The sequence below is a fragment of the Oncorhynchus clarkii genome, chromosome 26 (assembly GCF_045791955.1).
Source record: "Oncorhynchus clarkii lewisi isolate Uvic-CL-2024 chromosome 26, UVic_Ocla_1.0, whole genome shotgun sequence".
Taxonomy (NCBI): domain Eukaryota; kingdom Metazoa; phylum Chordata; class Actinopteri; order Salmoniformes; family Salmonidae; genus Oncorhynchus; species Oncorhynchus clarkii.
This window is the reverse complement of record NC_092172.1, coordinates 14,773,320-14,791,833: the sequence shown is the minus strand read 5'-3', so window position 1 is coordinate 14,791,833 and position 18,514 is coordinate 14,773,320. Positions and strand designations below refer to the sequence as shown.

The 18,514-nt window shown below is 44.3% G+C and overlaps 1 protein-coding gene across 4 annotated transcripts in view; it reads left to right on the top strand.

Annotated features, from left to right (window-relative positions):
- Positions 1 to 18,514, top strand: part of LOC139384945 (SH2 domain-containing adapter protein F-like) — a 131,029-nt gene that overhangs the window by 12,914 nt on the left and 99,601 nt on the right. For all 4 annotated transcript variants that reach the window (XM_071129888.1, XM_071129887.1, XM_071129886.1 and 1 more), the window contains exon 2: positions 10,877 to 11,018. In XM_071129888.1, coding sequence (XP_070985989.1) covers positions 10,877 to 11,018 — 142 coding nt within the window. The remainder of the gene's footprint in view (positions 1 to 10,876; positions 11,019 to 18,514) is intronic.

Here is an 18,514-nt window from a genome sequence, read left to right as displayed (position 1 = left end):
CTGTGGAGGGAGCTGAAGGTTCGAGTTGCCAAATGTCAGCCTCGAAACCTTAATGACTTGGAGAAGATCTGCAAAGAGGAGTGGAACAAAATCCCTCCTGAGATGTGTGCAAACCTGGTGGCCAACTACAAGAAACGTCTGACCTCTGTGATTGCCAACAAGGGTTTTTCCACCAAGTACTAAGTCATGTTTGCAGAGGGGTCAAATACTTATTTCCCTCAAAATGCACATCAATTTCTAACATTTTTGACATGCGTTTTTCTGGATTTTGTTGTTGTTATGATCAATATGATTTACAATGTGACTGTAGTGTGGCTGTCCTTCCTGTGTGTGGGGAAACATGACTCCTGTGAGGTCTGAATAGCCCTGCCTGTGCATAACTTATATCCCACTCACAAGTGTAGGAGGGGAACACTGCACACAGCGGTGTGATGTACCTCTTTTATCTCAAGGCGAAGTATCAAGTGCTGTTCTCTTTTCTCCCATTTTTATAATGCAGCTCTGATGTTTTTCTCGCTGTGACACTGACCCGTGTTGCAGGGTATCAGTGTCACTGTCGTTGCGTCTGGAAGTGTTCCCATGCAAAGTATATGATCAATGACGCACTAAACCACTTCTCCATGTGCCAAAAGAGCGGGCTTTTCCCGGCTGACGTGTGAAAAGCCACCCCACATGTGCAGCAGCCCAGAGATCTACAGAAGCCTGTTTTATGTGGTCTGAATCTTTAACGAGACCTAATAAATAGGTTAACATGAAAAAAGTGTGAGCTGTGCTTTGAACAACACAGATGTCTGACTGGGGGAAAGACGGAGAGACACGTGAGAATGATGGCTGAACATATTGGAGTGCAAAGAAGGGAGATGCTAGAACGGATCCCCTCACCGCAGGGAGCATGCTGGTTGAAGTAGCATGTGTTGCACTTTTTCCTAAATCCTCACTCCCTTCAAAGCAAGTCATCTATGACTGGGGAAATGCATGTTTGGGCGATGTTGGGGAGAAGGGAGGTCTAAATGTTTTCTTTTGTACCCAGTGGCACCACATGTACTAATTATCTATAATCTGAACAGCAGAATAGGTTATTGGATGCTTTGTGTGCTTTTCTCTAAATTGTTTCTTCTCTAGCCATTAATATTCTCTAGCCATTAATATTTGTCACTTTTTTCAGTCTTTCCTAATCAAGCAACATGCTTTAACCTTGGAACATTGAGTTTGAGAGTGATTTAATAAGGCTAAAAACAAAGCTGACAAATTAATTCAGCTGCAAGAAGACAAACATGATTTCACTTTACTTATGAGAAGTGCTCTCCTCCACTTAGCGTTGCTCTAGCTTCTATTGCTTGTGGCTGATTGAAAACAATGGGTGCTCATGGAAAACATCCATTTGATTAGCTAGCAGCTATCTTCCCTGGCTCTTAAGTAGGCATTCAGGGCTGGCGTTGCCACGTCCTTGTTGAGGCCCATAGAGCCACATGCTGATTCTCAGGTCGACAACCCTGGTCTATTAGCAGATGTCGTAATACAGTTTAATTAACGTCAGAGCTGTATTGTGGGAAAGCTCCGTCTATACAATCTTTTCACTCTTTTGAGAGGAACATAGCCCCCAGGTGGAATCATGCTTCTCAATTGGGATCCATTGAGTCCTAACCAGATTTCCTCTCCCATCTGTGAATCATACAAGTATATTATTGATAGTGGCTGTATTGTGTCAACAACAGAGGTTGCAATTGGTTCTGCTTTAGTAAATTGCCTTGTGGCAATGTTTGATGCCAAGCTGTTAGCTTCAGATGACTGGAACTGAGCTGAGTGCATGTGTCCTGTATTTCTAGTTGAAGATAAGTTGGAGCATTCAGCAATAGGCAGTGTGATGTTATCTGTTGTTAAATTTCCCTTTTTAAATGAATATTTATCAAAACAGAGAGTGTAAACATATGCTGGAGCGTAAACAGTTCTGCAGTTCTGATATCATTTTTTCAAGCTTAAGAACCAAAGTTATGGCAGCAAAAAAGAGCCCCTTGAAACGCCCTAATTCAATCGAGCAGCTAAGCCCTGAGTTGTATTAGGTTATCAGTGGCTCAAATCCTCTGTGGCGTGGAGACATAAATCACAAATGCCAGTTCCTTTTTACCCCCCTCCTCCCCCCTCCTTCTCTAGCATGTCGACTCTTGTGGTGGTCTGGTGTAGGGGGAGAGGTGGGGTAGGCTTCAGCCCCCAGTAGCTCTGACATCCCTCATCCTTTCTGGACCAGCTGTGACATTTGTCACATTTCTGTGTAACATCTTCACCTTACTTCACTGTCACCAGTCGTTCAGGTGGCTACTCAGATGGCTGGTAGGGGCGCTGGCTGTCATATTAGACACTCACGCACACACATGACTATCTGGTGCATCCAATGGTAGTTTACTTTTGTTATTATTTGTTTTTTGGTGTTTATAGCTTGAAGAGTTCGATTTTGCTTATGAAATGTCAATGACGTAATGGCATATTTAACTAAATAGTTTGGACGTGTGGGAAAGCTATACATTGGTGCAGCATACTGCCAAAACCCTATCATTCTATACGATGACCACAAACTAAAACTTTGTTCTCCCTTTTATGGCCCCAGATGCTCTATATGATAATTGCCTGTTAGATCCACTTGGTCTGCATGTGATGGTGTGGGAGAAAGAAGATTGGTCTATTTTCCTAGTTCTGACGTCCTATAATCTAAGCTAGCTGCCCTCAATCTCACACAAATGATCAAGGAACCTACCCGGTACAACCCCAAATCTGTAAACATGGGCACCCTCATAGATATCATCCTGACCAACTTGCCCTCCAAATTAGAGGTCGACCGATTAATTGGAATGGCCGATTAATTAGGGCCGATTTCAAGTTTTCATAACAATCGGAAATTGGTATTTTTGGGCGCTGATTTCCGATTATTAAAAATAAAATATATATATTTTTTAATACCTTTTATTTAACTAGGCAAGTCAGTTAAGATCACATTCTTATTTTCAATGACTGCCTAGGAACTGTTTGTTAACTGCCTTGTGCAGGGGCAGAACGACAGATTTTCACCTTGTCAGCTCAGGGCTTCCAATCTTGCAACCGCACAGTTAACTAGTCCAACGTTCTAACCATTGCACTCCACGAGGAGCCTGCCTGTTACGCGAACACAGTAGAAGCCAAGGTAAATTGCTAGCTAGCATTAAACGTATCTTATAAAAAACAATCAATCATAATCACTAGTTATAACTACTAATCCAGTTTAGCAGGCAATATTAACCAGGTGAAATTGTGTATTTTCTCTTGCGTTCATAGCACGCAGAGTCAGGGTATACGCAACAGTTTGAGCTGTCTGGCTCATTGCGAACTAATTTGCCAGAATTTTACGTAATTATGATATACATTGAAGGTTGTGCAATGTAACAAGAATAGGGACTTAGGGATGCCACCTGTTATATTTAAAAAAAATACTGAACGGTTCCGTATTTCACTGAAATAATAAACGTTTTGTTTTCGAAATGATAGTTTCCGGAAGGCTCGTATTTCTGTGTGTTATGTTATAATTAAGTCTGATTTGATAGAGCAGTCTGACTGAGCAGCAGCAGGCCCGTAATCATTCATTCAAACAGCACTTTCGTGAGTTTTGCCAGCAGCTCTTCGCAAGCACAGCGCTGTTTATGACTTCAAGCTTATCAGCTGGTGTAACCAATGTGAAATGGCTAGCTAGTTAGCTGGGTGTGCGCTAATACTGTTTCAAACGTCACTTGCTTTTAGATTTGGAGTAGTTATTCCCCTTGCGCTGCAAGGGCCGCGGCTTTTGTGGAGCGATGGGTAACGATGCTTCGAGTGTGGCTGTTGTCAATGTGTTCCTGGTTCGAGCCCAGGTAGGGGCGAGGAGGGGGACAGAAGCTATATTGTTAAACTGGCAATACTATAGTGTCTGTAAGAACATCCAATAGTCAAAGGTATATGAAATACATATGGAATAGAGATAAATAGTCCTATAAATACTATATTAACTACAACCTAAAACCTCTTACCTTGGAATATTGAAGTCTCATGTTAAAAGGAACCACCAACTTTCATATGTTCTCATGTTCTGAGCAAGGAACTTAAACGTTAGCTTTTTTTACATGGCACACATTTTTACATGGCACATATTACTTTCTTCTCCAACACTTTGTTTTTGCATTATTTAAACCAAATTGAACATGTTTCATTATTTATTTGAGGCTAAATTGATTTTATTTATGTTTTATATTAAGTTAAAATAAGTGTTAATTCAGTATTGTTGTAATTGTCATTATTATAAACAAAAAATATATATTTAAAAAAATCGGCCGACTTAATCGGTATCGGCTTTTTTGGTCCTCCAATAATCGGTATCGGCGTTGAAAAATCATAATCGGTCGCCCTCTACTCCAAATACACTTCTGCTGTTTTCAACCATGATCTCAGCGATCGCTGCCTCATTGCCTGCGTCCGTTATGGGTCCGCGGTCAAACGCCCACCCCTCATCACTGTCAAACACTTCTTCAAGCAGGCCTTTCTAATCGACCTGGCCCGGTTATCCTGGAAGGATATTGACCTCATCCTGTCAGTAGAGGATGCCTGGTTGTTCTTTAAAAGTGCTTTCCTCACCATCTTAAATAAGCATGTCCCTTTCAAAAAAATGTAGAACTAAGAACAGATATAGCCCTTGGTTCACTTCAGACTTGACGGCCCTTGACCAGCACAAAAACACCCTGTGGCGTACTGCAATAGCTTTGAATAGTCCCCGCGATATGCAACTTTTCAGGGAAGTCAGGAACCAATACGCACAGTCAATTAGGAAAGCAAACGCTAGCTTTTACAAACAGAAATTTGCATCCTGCAGCACTAATTCCCAATGCTTTGGGACATTGTAAAGTCCATGGAGAATAAGATTACCTCCTCCCAGCTGCATACTGCACTGAAACTAGGAAACACTGTCACCACTGATAAATCCACAATAATCGAGAATTTCAACAAGCATTTCTCTACGGCTGGCCATGCTTTGTACCTGGCTACCCCAACCCCGGCCAACAGCTCTCTACCCCCCACAGCAACTGGCCCAAGCTCCCCCGCTTCTCCTTCACCCAAATCCAGACAGCTGATGTTTTGAAAGATATTCAAAATCTGGCTCACTACAAATCAGCTGGGCTAGACAATCTGTACCCTCTCTTCCTAAAATGATTGGCCGCTATTGTTGCAACCCCTATTACTAGTCTGTTCAACCTCTCTTTCGTATCATCAGAGATTCCAAAAGATTGGAAAAACGGCCGCGGTCATCCCCCTCTTCTAAGGGCGAGACGTTCTAGACCCAAACTGTTACAGACCTATATCCATCCTGCCCTGCCTTTCTAAAGTCTTCGGAAGCCAAGTGAACAAACAGATCACCGACCGTTTCGAATCCCACCGTACCTTCTCAGCTATAAAATCTGGTTTCCGAGCTGGTCATGGGTGCACCTCAGCCACGCTCAAGGTCCTAAATGATATCATAACCGCCATCAATAAAATACTGTACTGTGCAGCCGTCTTCATCGACTTGGCCAAGACTTTCGACTCTGTCAATCACCGTATTCTTATCGGCAGACTCAATAGTTCAGTGTGTCAAATCGGAGGGCCTGATTTACGGACCTCTGGGAGTTTCTATGGGGGTGCCACAGGGTTCAATTCTCAGGCCGACTCTTTTCTTTGTATATATCAATGATGTTGCTCTTGCTGCGGGAGATTCTTTGATCCACCTCTACGCAGACGGCACCATTCTGTATACATCTGGCCCTTCTTTGGACACTGTGTTAACAAACCTCCAAACAAGCTTCAACGCCATAAAACTCTCCTTCCGTGGTCTCCAACTGCTCTTAAATGCTAGTAAAACGAAATGCATGCTCTTCAACCGATTGCTGCCCGCACCCGCCCCACCTGACTAGCATCACTACTCTGGATGGTTCTGACTTAGAATATGTGTACAATTTTAAATACCTGGGTGTCTGGCTAGACTGTAAACTCTCCTTCCAGACTCACATTAAGCATCTCCAATCCAAAGTTAAATCTAGAATCGGCTTCCTATTTCGCAAGAAAGCCTCCTTCACTCATGCTGCCAAACGTACCCTCGTAAAACTGACTATCCTACCGATCCTTGACTTCGGCGATGTCATTTACAAAATAGCCTCCAACACTCTACTCAGCAAATTGGATGTAGTCTATCACAGTGCCATCTGTTTTGTCACCAAAGCCCCATATACTAACCACCACTGCGACCTGTATGCTCTCGTTGGATGGTCCTCGCTACATATTAGTCGCCAAACCCACTGGCTCAATTTCATCTGTAAGTATTTGCTAGGTAAAGCTCCACCTTATCTCAGCTCAATGGTCACCATAGCAACACCCATCCATAGCAAGTGCTCCAGCAGGTATATCTCACTGGTCATCCCCAAAGCCAACACCTGCTTTGGCCACCTGTCCTTACAGTTCTCTGCTGCCAATGACTGGAATGAATTTCAAAAATCACTGAAGTTGGAGACTTATATCTCCCTCACTAACTTTAAGCGTCAGCAGTCAGAGCAGCTTACCAATCGCTGCAGCTCTACACAGCCCATCTGTAAATAGCCCATCCAACCAACTACCTACCTCATCCCCATATTTGTCTTTGTTTTTCTGCTCTTTTGCACACCAGTATTTCTAGTTGCACATCCTCATCTGCGCATATCTCACTCCAGTGTAAATTGCTAAATTGTAATTACTTCGCCACTATTGGCATATTTATTGCCTTACCTCCTTACTTCATTTGCACACACTGTATACATATTGTGTTATTGACTGTACTCTGTGTTGTTTTTGTCGCACTGCTTTGCTTTATCTTGGCCAGGTTGCAGTTGTAAATGAGAACTTGTTCTCAACTGGCCGACCTGGTTAAATAAATAAATAATGGAGGACTGCAGCCCAATTGAATTGTAATCTCAGAAGCTCCGTCTCTCTGCTAACTGTGTGGAATGCCAAGTGGCAGGTGCCTGTTACACTCGCTCTCCTAAGATAATGCTCTCACTAGGCTCACACTGATTCGAAATAGATTTCATTTCTTGAGAGCTGCAATGTATTTTAAGCAGTGTGGGGCTATTTCTCGTACTATGACTGACTGGCTATCTAAGCAGCTGCAGGTGTAAGACCTGGTGAACCTGGTAGCTCAGCACGACACCAGGAGTCATTAAGTATGTTCTGTCTGTGCTGCTGCAGTGTAGTGACATGTCCTTCCAGGGGGGGCGAGATGACATAAGTCTACAAGGTTGCTTTGTTAGGCTACTCACAGCTTACATATCTGCTTAGAAAAGCTCACATACAGTATAGAACTCTATTTAGAAGCACTGCAGTATTGCACTCACTGTGGGTGAATTTGACTTTCATGCGGTGGCTTGGCTGTGGTCCTGACATACCCTGACATGCCAGCAGACAGATGGTGGGTCCCCAGGCAAGCAGGCCGCCAGGGAGAGTTGGAGGCGGGTGGGCTGGCAGAGAGTCAGGTAGGGAAACTGGTAGGCAGGGAGGCACCGGGAAGGCAGGTAGGGAAGCAGGCAGGCAGTCAGAGCCTCGTCTCTGATGGTCCCCTCTCTCCATGTTCCCTTACTCCTCCAGCTGGGTAGCATTAGTGCAGTGTGGCGGGACCGTTACAGAGAAGGGGTAACTCCCAAAAACACTCAGACTAATTGAACCCCTCCTCCAAATACTTTTTTAGATGTGGCCCAAGGCAGGGGAAAGTCAACACCCAAGTAGTGTGGTAACTGCCAACTTTTACTTTAATTTGCACTGAGTTGTTTGCTTGTTTCCCCTAAATAAATGTTTACTGAATAATGGATATGGAACTGTTAGATTGATGTGGAGAAATATCAAATGGAAAGTAGGTTGCCCATTCCATTGTTTCTTTTCTATGTTTTTTTAAAGGCTGTTTCTTGGCATCTTAGGCAGAGAAATCTGTTGACACATAAATTAAAATCTCTGGGAAAAAATTAGTTCTAAAATATGAAAATCTGGTGGGGTAGCTAGTACTAAGCGATAAGGAGAGCTAGTGGGAGGCAAGACGCTGCCATCCAGAACCAGCCTCGGTATCATCCTCTGCTTCAGGCTCCAGAGGACAAGCAGAATGGCTCTCCTCTCTCCCTCAGCAGCAGCAACATTACCACATGCTAAAGAGAGCTTTCATCGGCTGACTGAAAAACGATTTGAGCGAACAAGACCAGTCACAGGGCTAAATATACAGTATGTCTGGCTTGATTGCAATGTTCTTTTCCACTTCGTTTAATACATAAATCTTTTTTTGTCCCTGCTGTTTGATGACAGGACCACACAATAATATAATATAATGTTTGTGGGCACGGCGGCCATCCGTCGTCAAGCTAGCTACAGCTTTGTGGCAGTTCACTAACACGGGAAAGGTGTCGAATGAGGACGGAGAGTAGAACTGTCCTACTGACAGGTATCGTGCCCTCTCTGAGGAGGGCACTGACATGAGTCGTTGAATATCTACTTTCATATACACTAAGATATAGTAAGTATGGGGTTGAAGGCATGCCAGTCATAAGGCACGGTTTCCTTTAATTACTAAACCAGGCTTTCTCTGCTGGGTTTACCACGTGGACACACAGACGACTCCTGGCGTACACTGCTGCCTGCCCTACAGAGGCAGCTTAATGCACTGAGGTTCTCTCTCTTGCTCTCTCCCACATGGAATGTGTTCAGTCAGACTGGCTGTCAGTACACACTCCCCTGTTTTGGTCAGGATGACTTAGTATCTGGTTTGGGCTGTGCTACTGTATTCATATGGACACAGACCGAAGGTGGTATATAGTGTGAAGTGGATAAAGATACTCCATGTGAGGGGAAACATGCCATTTGTAACTGTTGAATACTTCAGTGTCAGGGACAGGAACATCTGTAACCTGACTGGCTGAGTTGAATTAAAGTTGTGCGGGAGATTATATTTGTGGCAGAAAAACAAGCCAAAAGAGTGTTTGCATTGGATGCATTTCCTCTTTTAATATCACTTAAGAAAAACAGAGGAGGAACCCATAATTACGCTGTGGCAAACTAGTCCTACTTATGTTATGTCCCGAAAACGGATGGAAAAGCAGCAGGCAGGCCATCGGTGTATAGCACACTGTAGCTAGTATGAAGCACATTGAAGTTTTTTTAAATTTTAAAACATGTCTAGTGACTAATCTACCGATTTGTGTAGGTGATCTGTTGGAGCATATGCCGCCTTCCTCCTATAAATCATCCTCTCCTCTTACCCTATTGCATCATCCAAGGTGATATTTTCACTCTTTAATACGTTGCACTTTGAAAGGTTTCAGTTTTGTATATCGTATCTTATCTTGTTCAGTGAAATCAAAACTGGATCAGAAGGAGAAGGACGGTGCTTTCCCAGGTGGTGTGAAAACCTGGAGTTGGGGAAATGCTTTAGATATGGATCATACTGTACTGGATTCCTCGGTTCCCCCTTAAAGTCCCCGCCTGGGAGGCTTGGCAGGTGTCTTCCCCTGTGGGCTGTATTCCTGAGAAGGGTGTGGAGGAAGGGCTGTGGTTGTGTTTAAGGACAGTTGGTTGGTTGGCCCGGTACAGCCATGGCATGCAGTAGTCTAGTTCACCCTGGGATTGCCCAGCTCTGTCCACTAGATGACTGAAGAGCTTATTTAGAATGAAAACCAACCCCTTCCTGCTAATGTATGACTCATGGGGTGTAGTGCCAATCGACTCCTTTCCTGTGTGCGCGTGTGTGTGCTTGACTGCGTGTGTGTGTGTGTGTGCTTGACTGCATGTGTGTGATTGTCTGTGCAAATGTGTCCTGTGTGTGCTTGTCAATGTACAGTATGCTTGTCTGCACATTTTGTGTATGTGTGTGTTGACTTAGTCAGGGTAGGTCTCAGTTGAGTTGTTTCTCAGTTTTTGGACCCAGCCCCAACCCCCCCCCCCCCCCCCCACACTCCTCCAGTCTGTCCGTCTGTCTGCCCGCTGAGTGAACAGATTGGCACCACTATTGATTCTGAAGAGTCCCAACTGAAGATAGCCCGTTTTTTTCCACCTACTGGTACTGGTATTAGCCAGTCCAACACCCCTCTGGTCCAAACCCCCTTTGGTCAGCCTCTCTCTTTGGAGTCCCTGTCCAACATGGCAGATGGGAGAGAATATTTACTTTGTTATCTGGAAGAGAATTCTGTATGTGAAGGAAACAGTTTTCTTGGGCCTCAGGAAATTGCCCTGGCCAGAGATGCTGAAACTGTGTGTGGACAGTCATTTTGATACCCTAAGAGTTGGCTGTATTTCTGGGGCTCAGGACAGGATGTCCACTTAATTGCCAGCTTCTGCAAGAAATTCTTAGTAAAGAGAGCAAGACTGCAATTAGCCATGGCTCGCTGCCAAATCCCTGTACATCTGCAGAATTGTTTCTCTTTAAGACAGTTTACCAGTTGTGGGCTGTCCTCTTTTTCTCTTCGCTTTTTGAAAAGCCGGCACTGTCAGAGTGCCACGGTATAATTAGACGTAGAAGAGAGCACTAAGTCTAAAGAGGAGATGGTGGAACTGAGACATACGGAGGAAGAGACTGTTATTTATGTCTCTCTCGCTCTTAATCTTCTGTCTGGGTGTTGTGACGTGTGGAGATCACATGTTCCTGCAGAGCCCAGACGGGTACTATCACTAATACGGTCACCTCCACTCCTCTCCTAAGGTTCCAGTTACATTGCAGAGGCAGGAGATGAGGATGTATGTAACTCCCTGGGCTCTGGAATGTGTTGTGGTTTTTAACAGAGCAGTTAAATGTATTCTAATCTTTTCTCACCTACTCTCATCCCCTTCCTCCCTCCCTCTCTCCCTCCAGCTCATTATCCTGGATGACTATGCAGACCCGTTTGATGCGGAGCAGGACGGGGGGACCCAGGCCACCACCGAGAAGGTGACCCAGGCCAGCACAGAGAACGATGGCTACATGGAGCCCTATGAGGCCCAGAAGATGATGGCAGGTAGATCAGTACTCTGTTCTCCCCTGGGCTCTTCAAACCTCGGCACATTACATTTGACATTTTAGTCATTTAGCAGACGCTCTTGTCCAGAGTGAGTAGTGAGTGCATACAATTTTGTTAGTTATCAGTTGCCACCTTCATTCGTCTTTCCAGACGTTTGGGAGATGGGACTCGTGTATCCCCCTGGTCAGCCGTTGAGGACTTGTGGCTTTGTAATTGGAGCGACTGCCTGGCCGCCAGAGAGCTCAGTCCTACCCTAAATGTTCCCGTGACCCTGGGTGGGTGCCCTGACCGGGTGCTGTCAGCCAGAGCCAGCTGAGCCCGAGGGCAGAGGCGTCACACTCTGAGGTAACATGCAAGGCAGAGCAGAGCAAAGTTTTAAAAAATCTAAGCAGTGCAAAGCAATGCTACCGCTACCTCTTACTAACTCACGCTAACTCACCTCTCTGTTTGGGTTTAGTGTGGCGTTTAATATGACTGCTAGCAGACCGTATTTGTTAGTCAACTGTCTGGTACCTTGGATTAGCCTTCCATTCAACCTCAGCCTCTCTGTGGAATTACATGTTACATGTCTAGTAATGCATCTTAGCCTTCATCATGTCTGCATATGGAAGCTGCTTCTTTGTTGACAATTAATTAGCATGTCACTTGACCATATGTCAACTGACCTTATGTTTGTTGGCTTGCCACTAATTAACTTGGTCAGATGGCCACGTGGCATGCTACATGACAGATGCGGTAGACCACAAAATGATTTTGTGGAGAGCTGGGTATCAGAAATACAATTGAATGCAGTTGTTTTGCTCTTAAATAGACAGAATACATTCTACTAGCAGATAGGTAATGTGAAAACAACCTCCACAGCAAATACATCTTCAGGAAAGACAGGCCTTTAGATTTATTTTTTCTTTGAGCTAGTCATGTTCGGTGACAACCGTACTGCTCTGAAAGAAGACATGGATTTGAGACAACAATAGCTCTGCTAACGCTAGGATTCAGCAAAAACCCTACTCACCACAACTTTGTCAAAATGAACATGATTATGCAGTGTGCGAGGACAGAACAACATCAACAAAGAATGAAGAATACAAGCACAGAATTCCAAGATATTTAAAGGAGAATCTTGCGGTTAGCATATTCCCTCACTGAACATTCTGGAGCTTTGGACCAGTCACCAAGTGGTCTGTTCCATTAGGGATGTCAAGGCTCAGAAGATGAGGCGTTTTTATAAGAGATTAGAAGGTCCTGACCTCTCCCATGTTGGGTTCCATCTTCCTCCCCGTCCCCTCACCCGCCCTCTCTCCCCAGTGTAATGGCAGAACCACTTTACTGTGGCCATCCCTCCCCTCTTCTGCTCCATGCCTTGATGACAAGCTAGGACTTAATGGCCCTCCTGACAACCTCTCGCCTTCATCAGTTTCACTGGTTTGACCTTCAACCCTGACCTTTTCTCACTGCTGAATAAAACCTCTCTAGGCTAGATGGGACGCTACCGTCCCACCTGACCAACATCCAGTGAAAGTGCAGGGCGCTAAATTCAAACTACAGAATTGTAAATATTTAACATTCTTGAAAATACACATGCAATATCTCAAAATAAAGCTGAACTTTTTGTTAATCCAGCCACGGTGTCGGATATCAAAAAAGCTTTACAGCGAAAGCAAACCATGCGATTATCTGAGGACTGCACCCCATTGAACAAACACAGACAATCCAATTCATCCCGCCAGGCGCGACACAAAACTCAGAAATAACGATATAATTAATGCCTTACCTTTGAAGAGCTTCTTCTTTTGGCACTCCAATATGTCCCATAAACATCACAAATTGTCCTTTTGTTCAATTAATTCCGTCATTATATCTCCAAAATGTCCATTTATTTGGCGTGTTTGATCCAGATTAACACCGGTTCCAACTAGCGCAACATGACTACAAAATATCTAATAAATTACCTGTAATCTTTGTCCAAACATTTCAAACAACTTTCCTAATACAACTTTAGGTATTTTTTTAACGTAAATAATCGATACAATTTAAGACGGGATAAACTGCGTTCAATAGCGGATAAAAACAAAGTGGAGCGAGCTTTCAGGTCGCGCGCCCCAACCACAACAGTACACTAGAGTCGACCCTCCTTCTGAACAGCCCTACTTCTTCATTACACAAAGGGAAAACATCAACCAATTTCTAAAGACTGTTGACATCCAGTGGAAGCGATGGGAACTGCAAGCAAGTGCCTTAGAAATCTAGATTCACATAGAAAACTCATTGAAAGCTCTGTCACTTCAACAAACCAAAAATTCCTGGATGGTTTGTCCTCGGGGTTTCGCCTGCAAAATAAGTTCTGTTATACTCACAGACATCATTCAAACAGTTTTAGAAACTTCAGAGTGTTTTCTATACTAACAATATGCATATCCTAGCTTCTGGGCCTGAGTAGCAGGCAGTTTACTTTGGGCACGCTTTTCATCTGGATGGGAAAATACCGCCCCCTAGCCTAGAGAGGTTAATGTGGCCAGAGACTTCTGGTTTATGGTCTTTCCTACCCATGTGGATGAAGCTTAGAGGGCCGTAATAAAACAGGGTCATAACCCTGCCAGGCTTCTGCTATAAAGCCCTTTTTCTGCATTTGAATTGGAAACCTTTTATTTCCAATCAACAAGGTTGATAGGAATGTGGATTGCGAGCAATCAGAGTAATCAAGCAATCACATTGTAAGACATAATAACACAGCACGAATAAACTTTACATCAGTAAATATCTGTATGAATGTCCTCGGTGTGTAACTCATGTCTGTGTACGTCGTCAGATCTGCATCAGATTGGAGATCCTTTTGACACACAACTTACTGGTCCATTTACATTTTCTCATTCATCAGAAGAAGATATCTGCCACGATTAATAAAGCTCCCTCTGTCTGTAAGGATCATACAGTTTTACTGACGGCCATGTCTATTTCTGCTGTGTTCAGAGACTGTTCAGAGGCGTATTCCTTGTAGTTTATTCTGTTGATTGCCAGTTCTAGTTTTGCTGTTGTTTTGACTGAGCTGTCAGGGAGCATTTGAAATGATGCTGTTTTCTGGATTTATTCAGCCCACTTCTGCCATCCTGTTGATAACCACAGTAAACTAGCAGAGCACTGAAGAACGGATTCACTGTGATTGTTTCATCAAGCAAGTGTCAAATAGTAGACTTTTATTTACGCATACACACAGATTACACTGGATGGTTGAAATGGCTGTATTGGCCCCATTCTTTGTATTCTGTCTATGGACAGTGTAATTACTATGTTCCCCCTGATTGACCAATGTCCTGCCAAAGCTCTGGCACTGTTGAGCATATTTGTCAGGCTAGCGTCCTACAATTCTGTGGCAGGAGAGGGAGACGAGCCACTGCCCACACCTCTGCAGTATGGCAGTGGAGGGATTTACTGTAGTGAGGCCTGGTCAGAAATTATTGTCTCTGTCTCTCTCTCTGTCTCTCTCTCTGTCTGTCTGTCTTGTCTGTCTGTCTTGTCTGTCTGTCTTGTCTGTGTCCAGGCTGAAATAGATTTTCCCTGGCAGTGTTACTGTCCACTGGTACTGGACCTCACTGATGTGCATCGACTGGCTGTAATACTCAAATCAACAACTATCCTAGCCCTCCTATTTATGGTTTTCCGACAGAGCACGTCTTTAATTCACACCGACCACATTTATATAGACTGTTGAAGAGCATTGGGCTTACCGCTACATAAAAACGACTGTAATGTTTAAACCTTTAGAGGCGTGTGAATCGTAGTTTCATATAAAATGTGTATCTAATTAATTAGAGGCACTGGATCATTGATAAATCAGACTGGTTTCTATTAATATTGGTTTATTGCTCCCCCCCCTCTCTGCTTGTCGACTCCAGCCAAAAATGCAGTCTCATGTTTCTCCATAGATTGAATTTGTCTGTACCACTCAAACCCGGAGTCTCGTCACGCACCAGACTCACAGCCATACAGACTCACAGCCATACAGACTCACAGCCATACAGACTCACAGCCATACAGACTCACAGGAACAAACTTTTGAAGAAAAGTTTGTCTGAGATACATCTCAGAGTTATACAGTTTATTAATTCAACTTGAAAATGACAGTTTTGACACACAATTACTACAGATAGAGACAGAGAACATAGACAATACCCTAACTGAAATAAACAGAGCATGTTTAAGCGCAATTAATTAGCATTATTCATTTGTGTAACTAAGCACTAGCACTAATGTCTTTATTAATGACATCCTGTTCGAGAGTAGTTGACTTGAGTTTAACTTTAGTTGGGTTTGAAGTTTTAGTTCGGTCTAGGCCGATTTCTCACAGGACCAGAAATGCACTTCGCTGCATGGTGCATCATGCTAGCTTTTTTCTACAGAAGAAGGATGTGGCCATTTCTCAGCACAGTCCTCGTCCCGTCCTAGATGACTATTAGGCTGTCGACTTGCCCAGTACCCAGTGGTAAGCGGTGTGCCATTCACCCAATTCCAGATCCTCTCTTCATCTCTGTCCGTCAGACCAATCCAGACTTCCCAGAATCCATTTACAAATACCTGTTCCTCTCTGCTGTTTATGATCCCCAGGTCAGTTCCTCTCCTCAGACAGTCCCGCCTGCTCTCCTCCCAGTTTCTCTTCTCAGTAGAGATGTAGTACCAACTGGATTTAAAAACGCCTCCATCGAAGGCTTGTTCAACACCAGTACAGGGAGCTCTGTCTGAAGACCGTCTCTCTCAACCTGTAACTGGTCTTTTACTTTGGTCATGTTGATGTAGCTAGTCTCTGAAGAGTCTCTGTAGAGGAGACGCAGGGTGATATTGAGAGTATCTTGTAGGATACACATCAACCCAAGACACAAAGCAGCCAGTCTGTACAGTCGTCTTCTCCCTGGGGTGGTAGACACCACTTGGTTGTTTTCTGCAGTTCTGGTCTTCATGTGTACATCCATTCTCAACCATTCAGAACGGCTTTTGTATGCCTCATTGAGTTCACCATCAGATTCATCATTTGCTGCACTGACAAACGCTGCCAACTCCAACTATGCATGTTAGTCTTATTCACTTTGGGATACTAGTGTGTGTTTGTTATGGTGTGTTTGCCCAACTCTAGACCGTTCTGAATGTTCTTTTTCGATTCCTTCTTATAACCACGAGGACAGGAAACTGTCACACCATTGCGGCCATGAGCGTGTAGTGGTTTGAATGTTTCCATGCCACCTGTGATGCTAGCTTGTGCCCTGTTTTCTGTGCTCAGTGTGTCTCCAGAAACATACTCCGATAACTCTAAGCCCTTTACATTGTGTTGCTAACTTAACTCTGCTTTCATTTCAACGTTGTGTTCTATATTTTAAATGGCTATACTTCTGCTGCAGGATAAGTAGTTTTAACCTCTATTGTCTTCAACAGACGGCGGGACAAAATGTTTTGTTCATTTTAATGGCCTCGTGAGTTGTTGATTGTTTAGCATTTAGGAATCAGATTGATAATTGCGTAGCACTAAACACTGAGCAAAGACATTTGTTGTTTGCCTCAAGTGATTGTTTGTTATAATCACTTTTAGGAGTGAGTGTACATTATTACAGTCCTTGTTTTTGTAGATTGTCTTTAGTTTGTGATTTCATGGGTTTTGGGTAAAATGGTGACTAATTCGGAAGTGGGCTAATAAGAAATAGCTGTTTGCTGGATTTGTAATGCCATAATTATTTTGTTTGACTTGTGCGACACACACACAGTGTGAAATGTATGATGTGTGGCCTAGGATAAAGAGTAGGTTATTACACAGGCATTTTCCTAACGGTTACGCTGACAGAGGTGTGTGTGTGTGTATAAGGTGTAATCCAGCCCTCTCCCTGGAGTCTCCCCATCTGATTTATGAACCTGCTGGAGGTGCTTGTCATGACTTACTAACCTGTAAAGTCTGATCCATAATCCTCTGTTTTTACTGGCTTGGCTTACAGCAGGGCCTGCGGAAGTCTGCAGAGATACTGTGTGTGTGTGGTGTGTGTGTGCTCGTGTGTGTGTGTGTGCTCGTGTGTGTGTGTGTGCTCGTGTGTGGGCAAGCCGTGCAGCAGACCCCACAGTCCCACGCATGTGCGCACACACACACACACACACACGTTCTAAGCTATCAGCTGGGCCATTCTTCACGTGCACCACCACCAGCTAATTACAGATGGGGCTGCCGGAAGATGGAATAATCATATTTTGCGGATTCCCTTTTCCTCTCCTTTCCTCTCTCCTTTCCTCTCTGTTACATTGTTGTATTTGTTGAGACTTGCAGTCAGGGCCATGCAGACAGAGAGGGCTGTGTGTATACTGCAGGGCTGTACTCTTCAGGCCATTTCTCAACGACTCCAGTAATAGACGTGACACTCCCTGATTGTGTGGGCACACACACACACACACACACACACACACACACACACACACACACACACACACACACACACACTCTCACACACACACAGGGGCCCATCCTTCCCAGCCCAATCCGCCAGCCATATGAGATGTTTCCCACAGTGTGTGGGAGGCGTTGTGCAAACAACCGGCATGACTGGGCTGTGATGAGCAAACACAGGCAGCCGTGTCCAGTACCCACCACCACCCTGAACCCTGGGCTGCTACAGGGCCAAGCCACATCACCTCAGGTGAGTGGAAACAAGCTCCTGGGCCTGAGGACCATTACAGAACTGAGTCTCTGTGGTTTATTTACGACACACTGTGACAACCAAAGCAGCCTCACTGTACAGTGTGTCTTTCCGGGTTCATTTCATCCTCACTTCCCAGTCATACCCACCTAGTTATCTAGTGGACACGAGTACAGCACGAGTACAGCAGAAACCTTGGCTTTTTCCACCATACTAGCTGACTCATGGGAGAGGAACCGCAGTACCTGCTTTTTCCTACAGTTCATAAAGCTCCAACTGGAACATGCTCAAATCGCTCACTCAGTGCTGCTGGGAAAAGTTTCCTAATGCTGGCACTAGAGCATCCCATGCCAACCAGATGTGTTGTGGTTCCTACTTTGGGATATTAATCCAATTACTCACCACGCACACACACACACACACACACACACACACACACACTATGGCGTGGCTCACTACTACCCACTCAGCTTCATGGAGGAGGAGGGCACTGTTTTATAGCCAGAGATATTGCTGGCCTGGCAATATGTCAGACTGGGATACCTGCACATTGCTGGGTGTTTACCCACAGTACATCTCTACCTGTGGCTTTATTTATTGGGCCACTTACAGGGGAGAGAAAGGAAGAGCGCTATGCAGAGTGGTTTCCAATAGCTTTTTCATATGAGGGGAAACTGACTCAGGGTTATGAGAGCCAGGCTAATACATGTGTCGGCACATTTCTTTGCCGGTAAGCTGGTTCTGCTCCGAGCTGAAACTTGAGGTATATCCTGGACATGTACAGACAGTGCTAAACTCTTGAAAGGGGGATTTTCTCAGCTTTGCACTGTGATG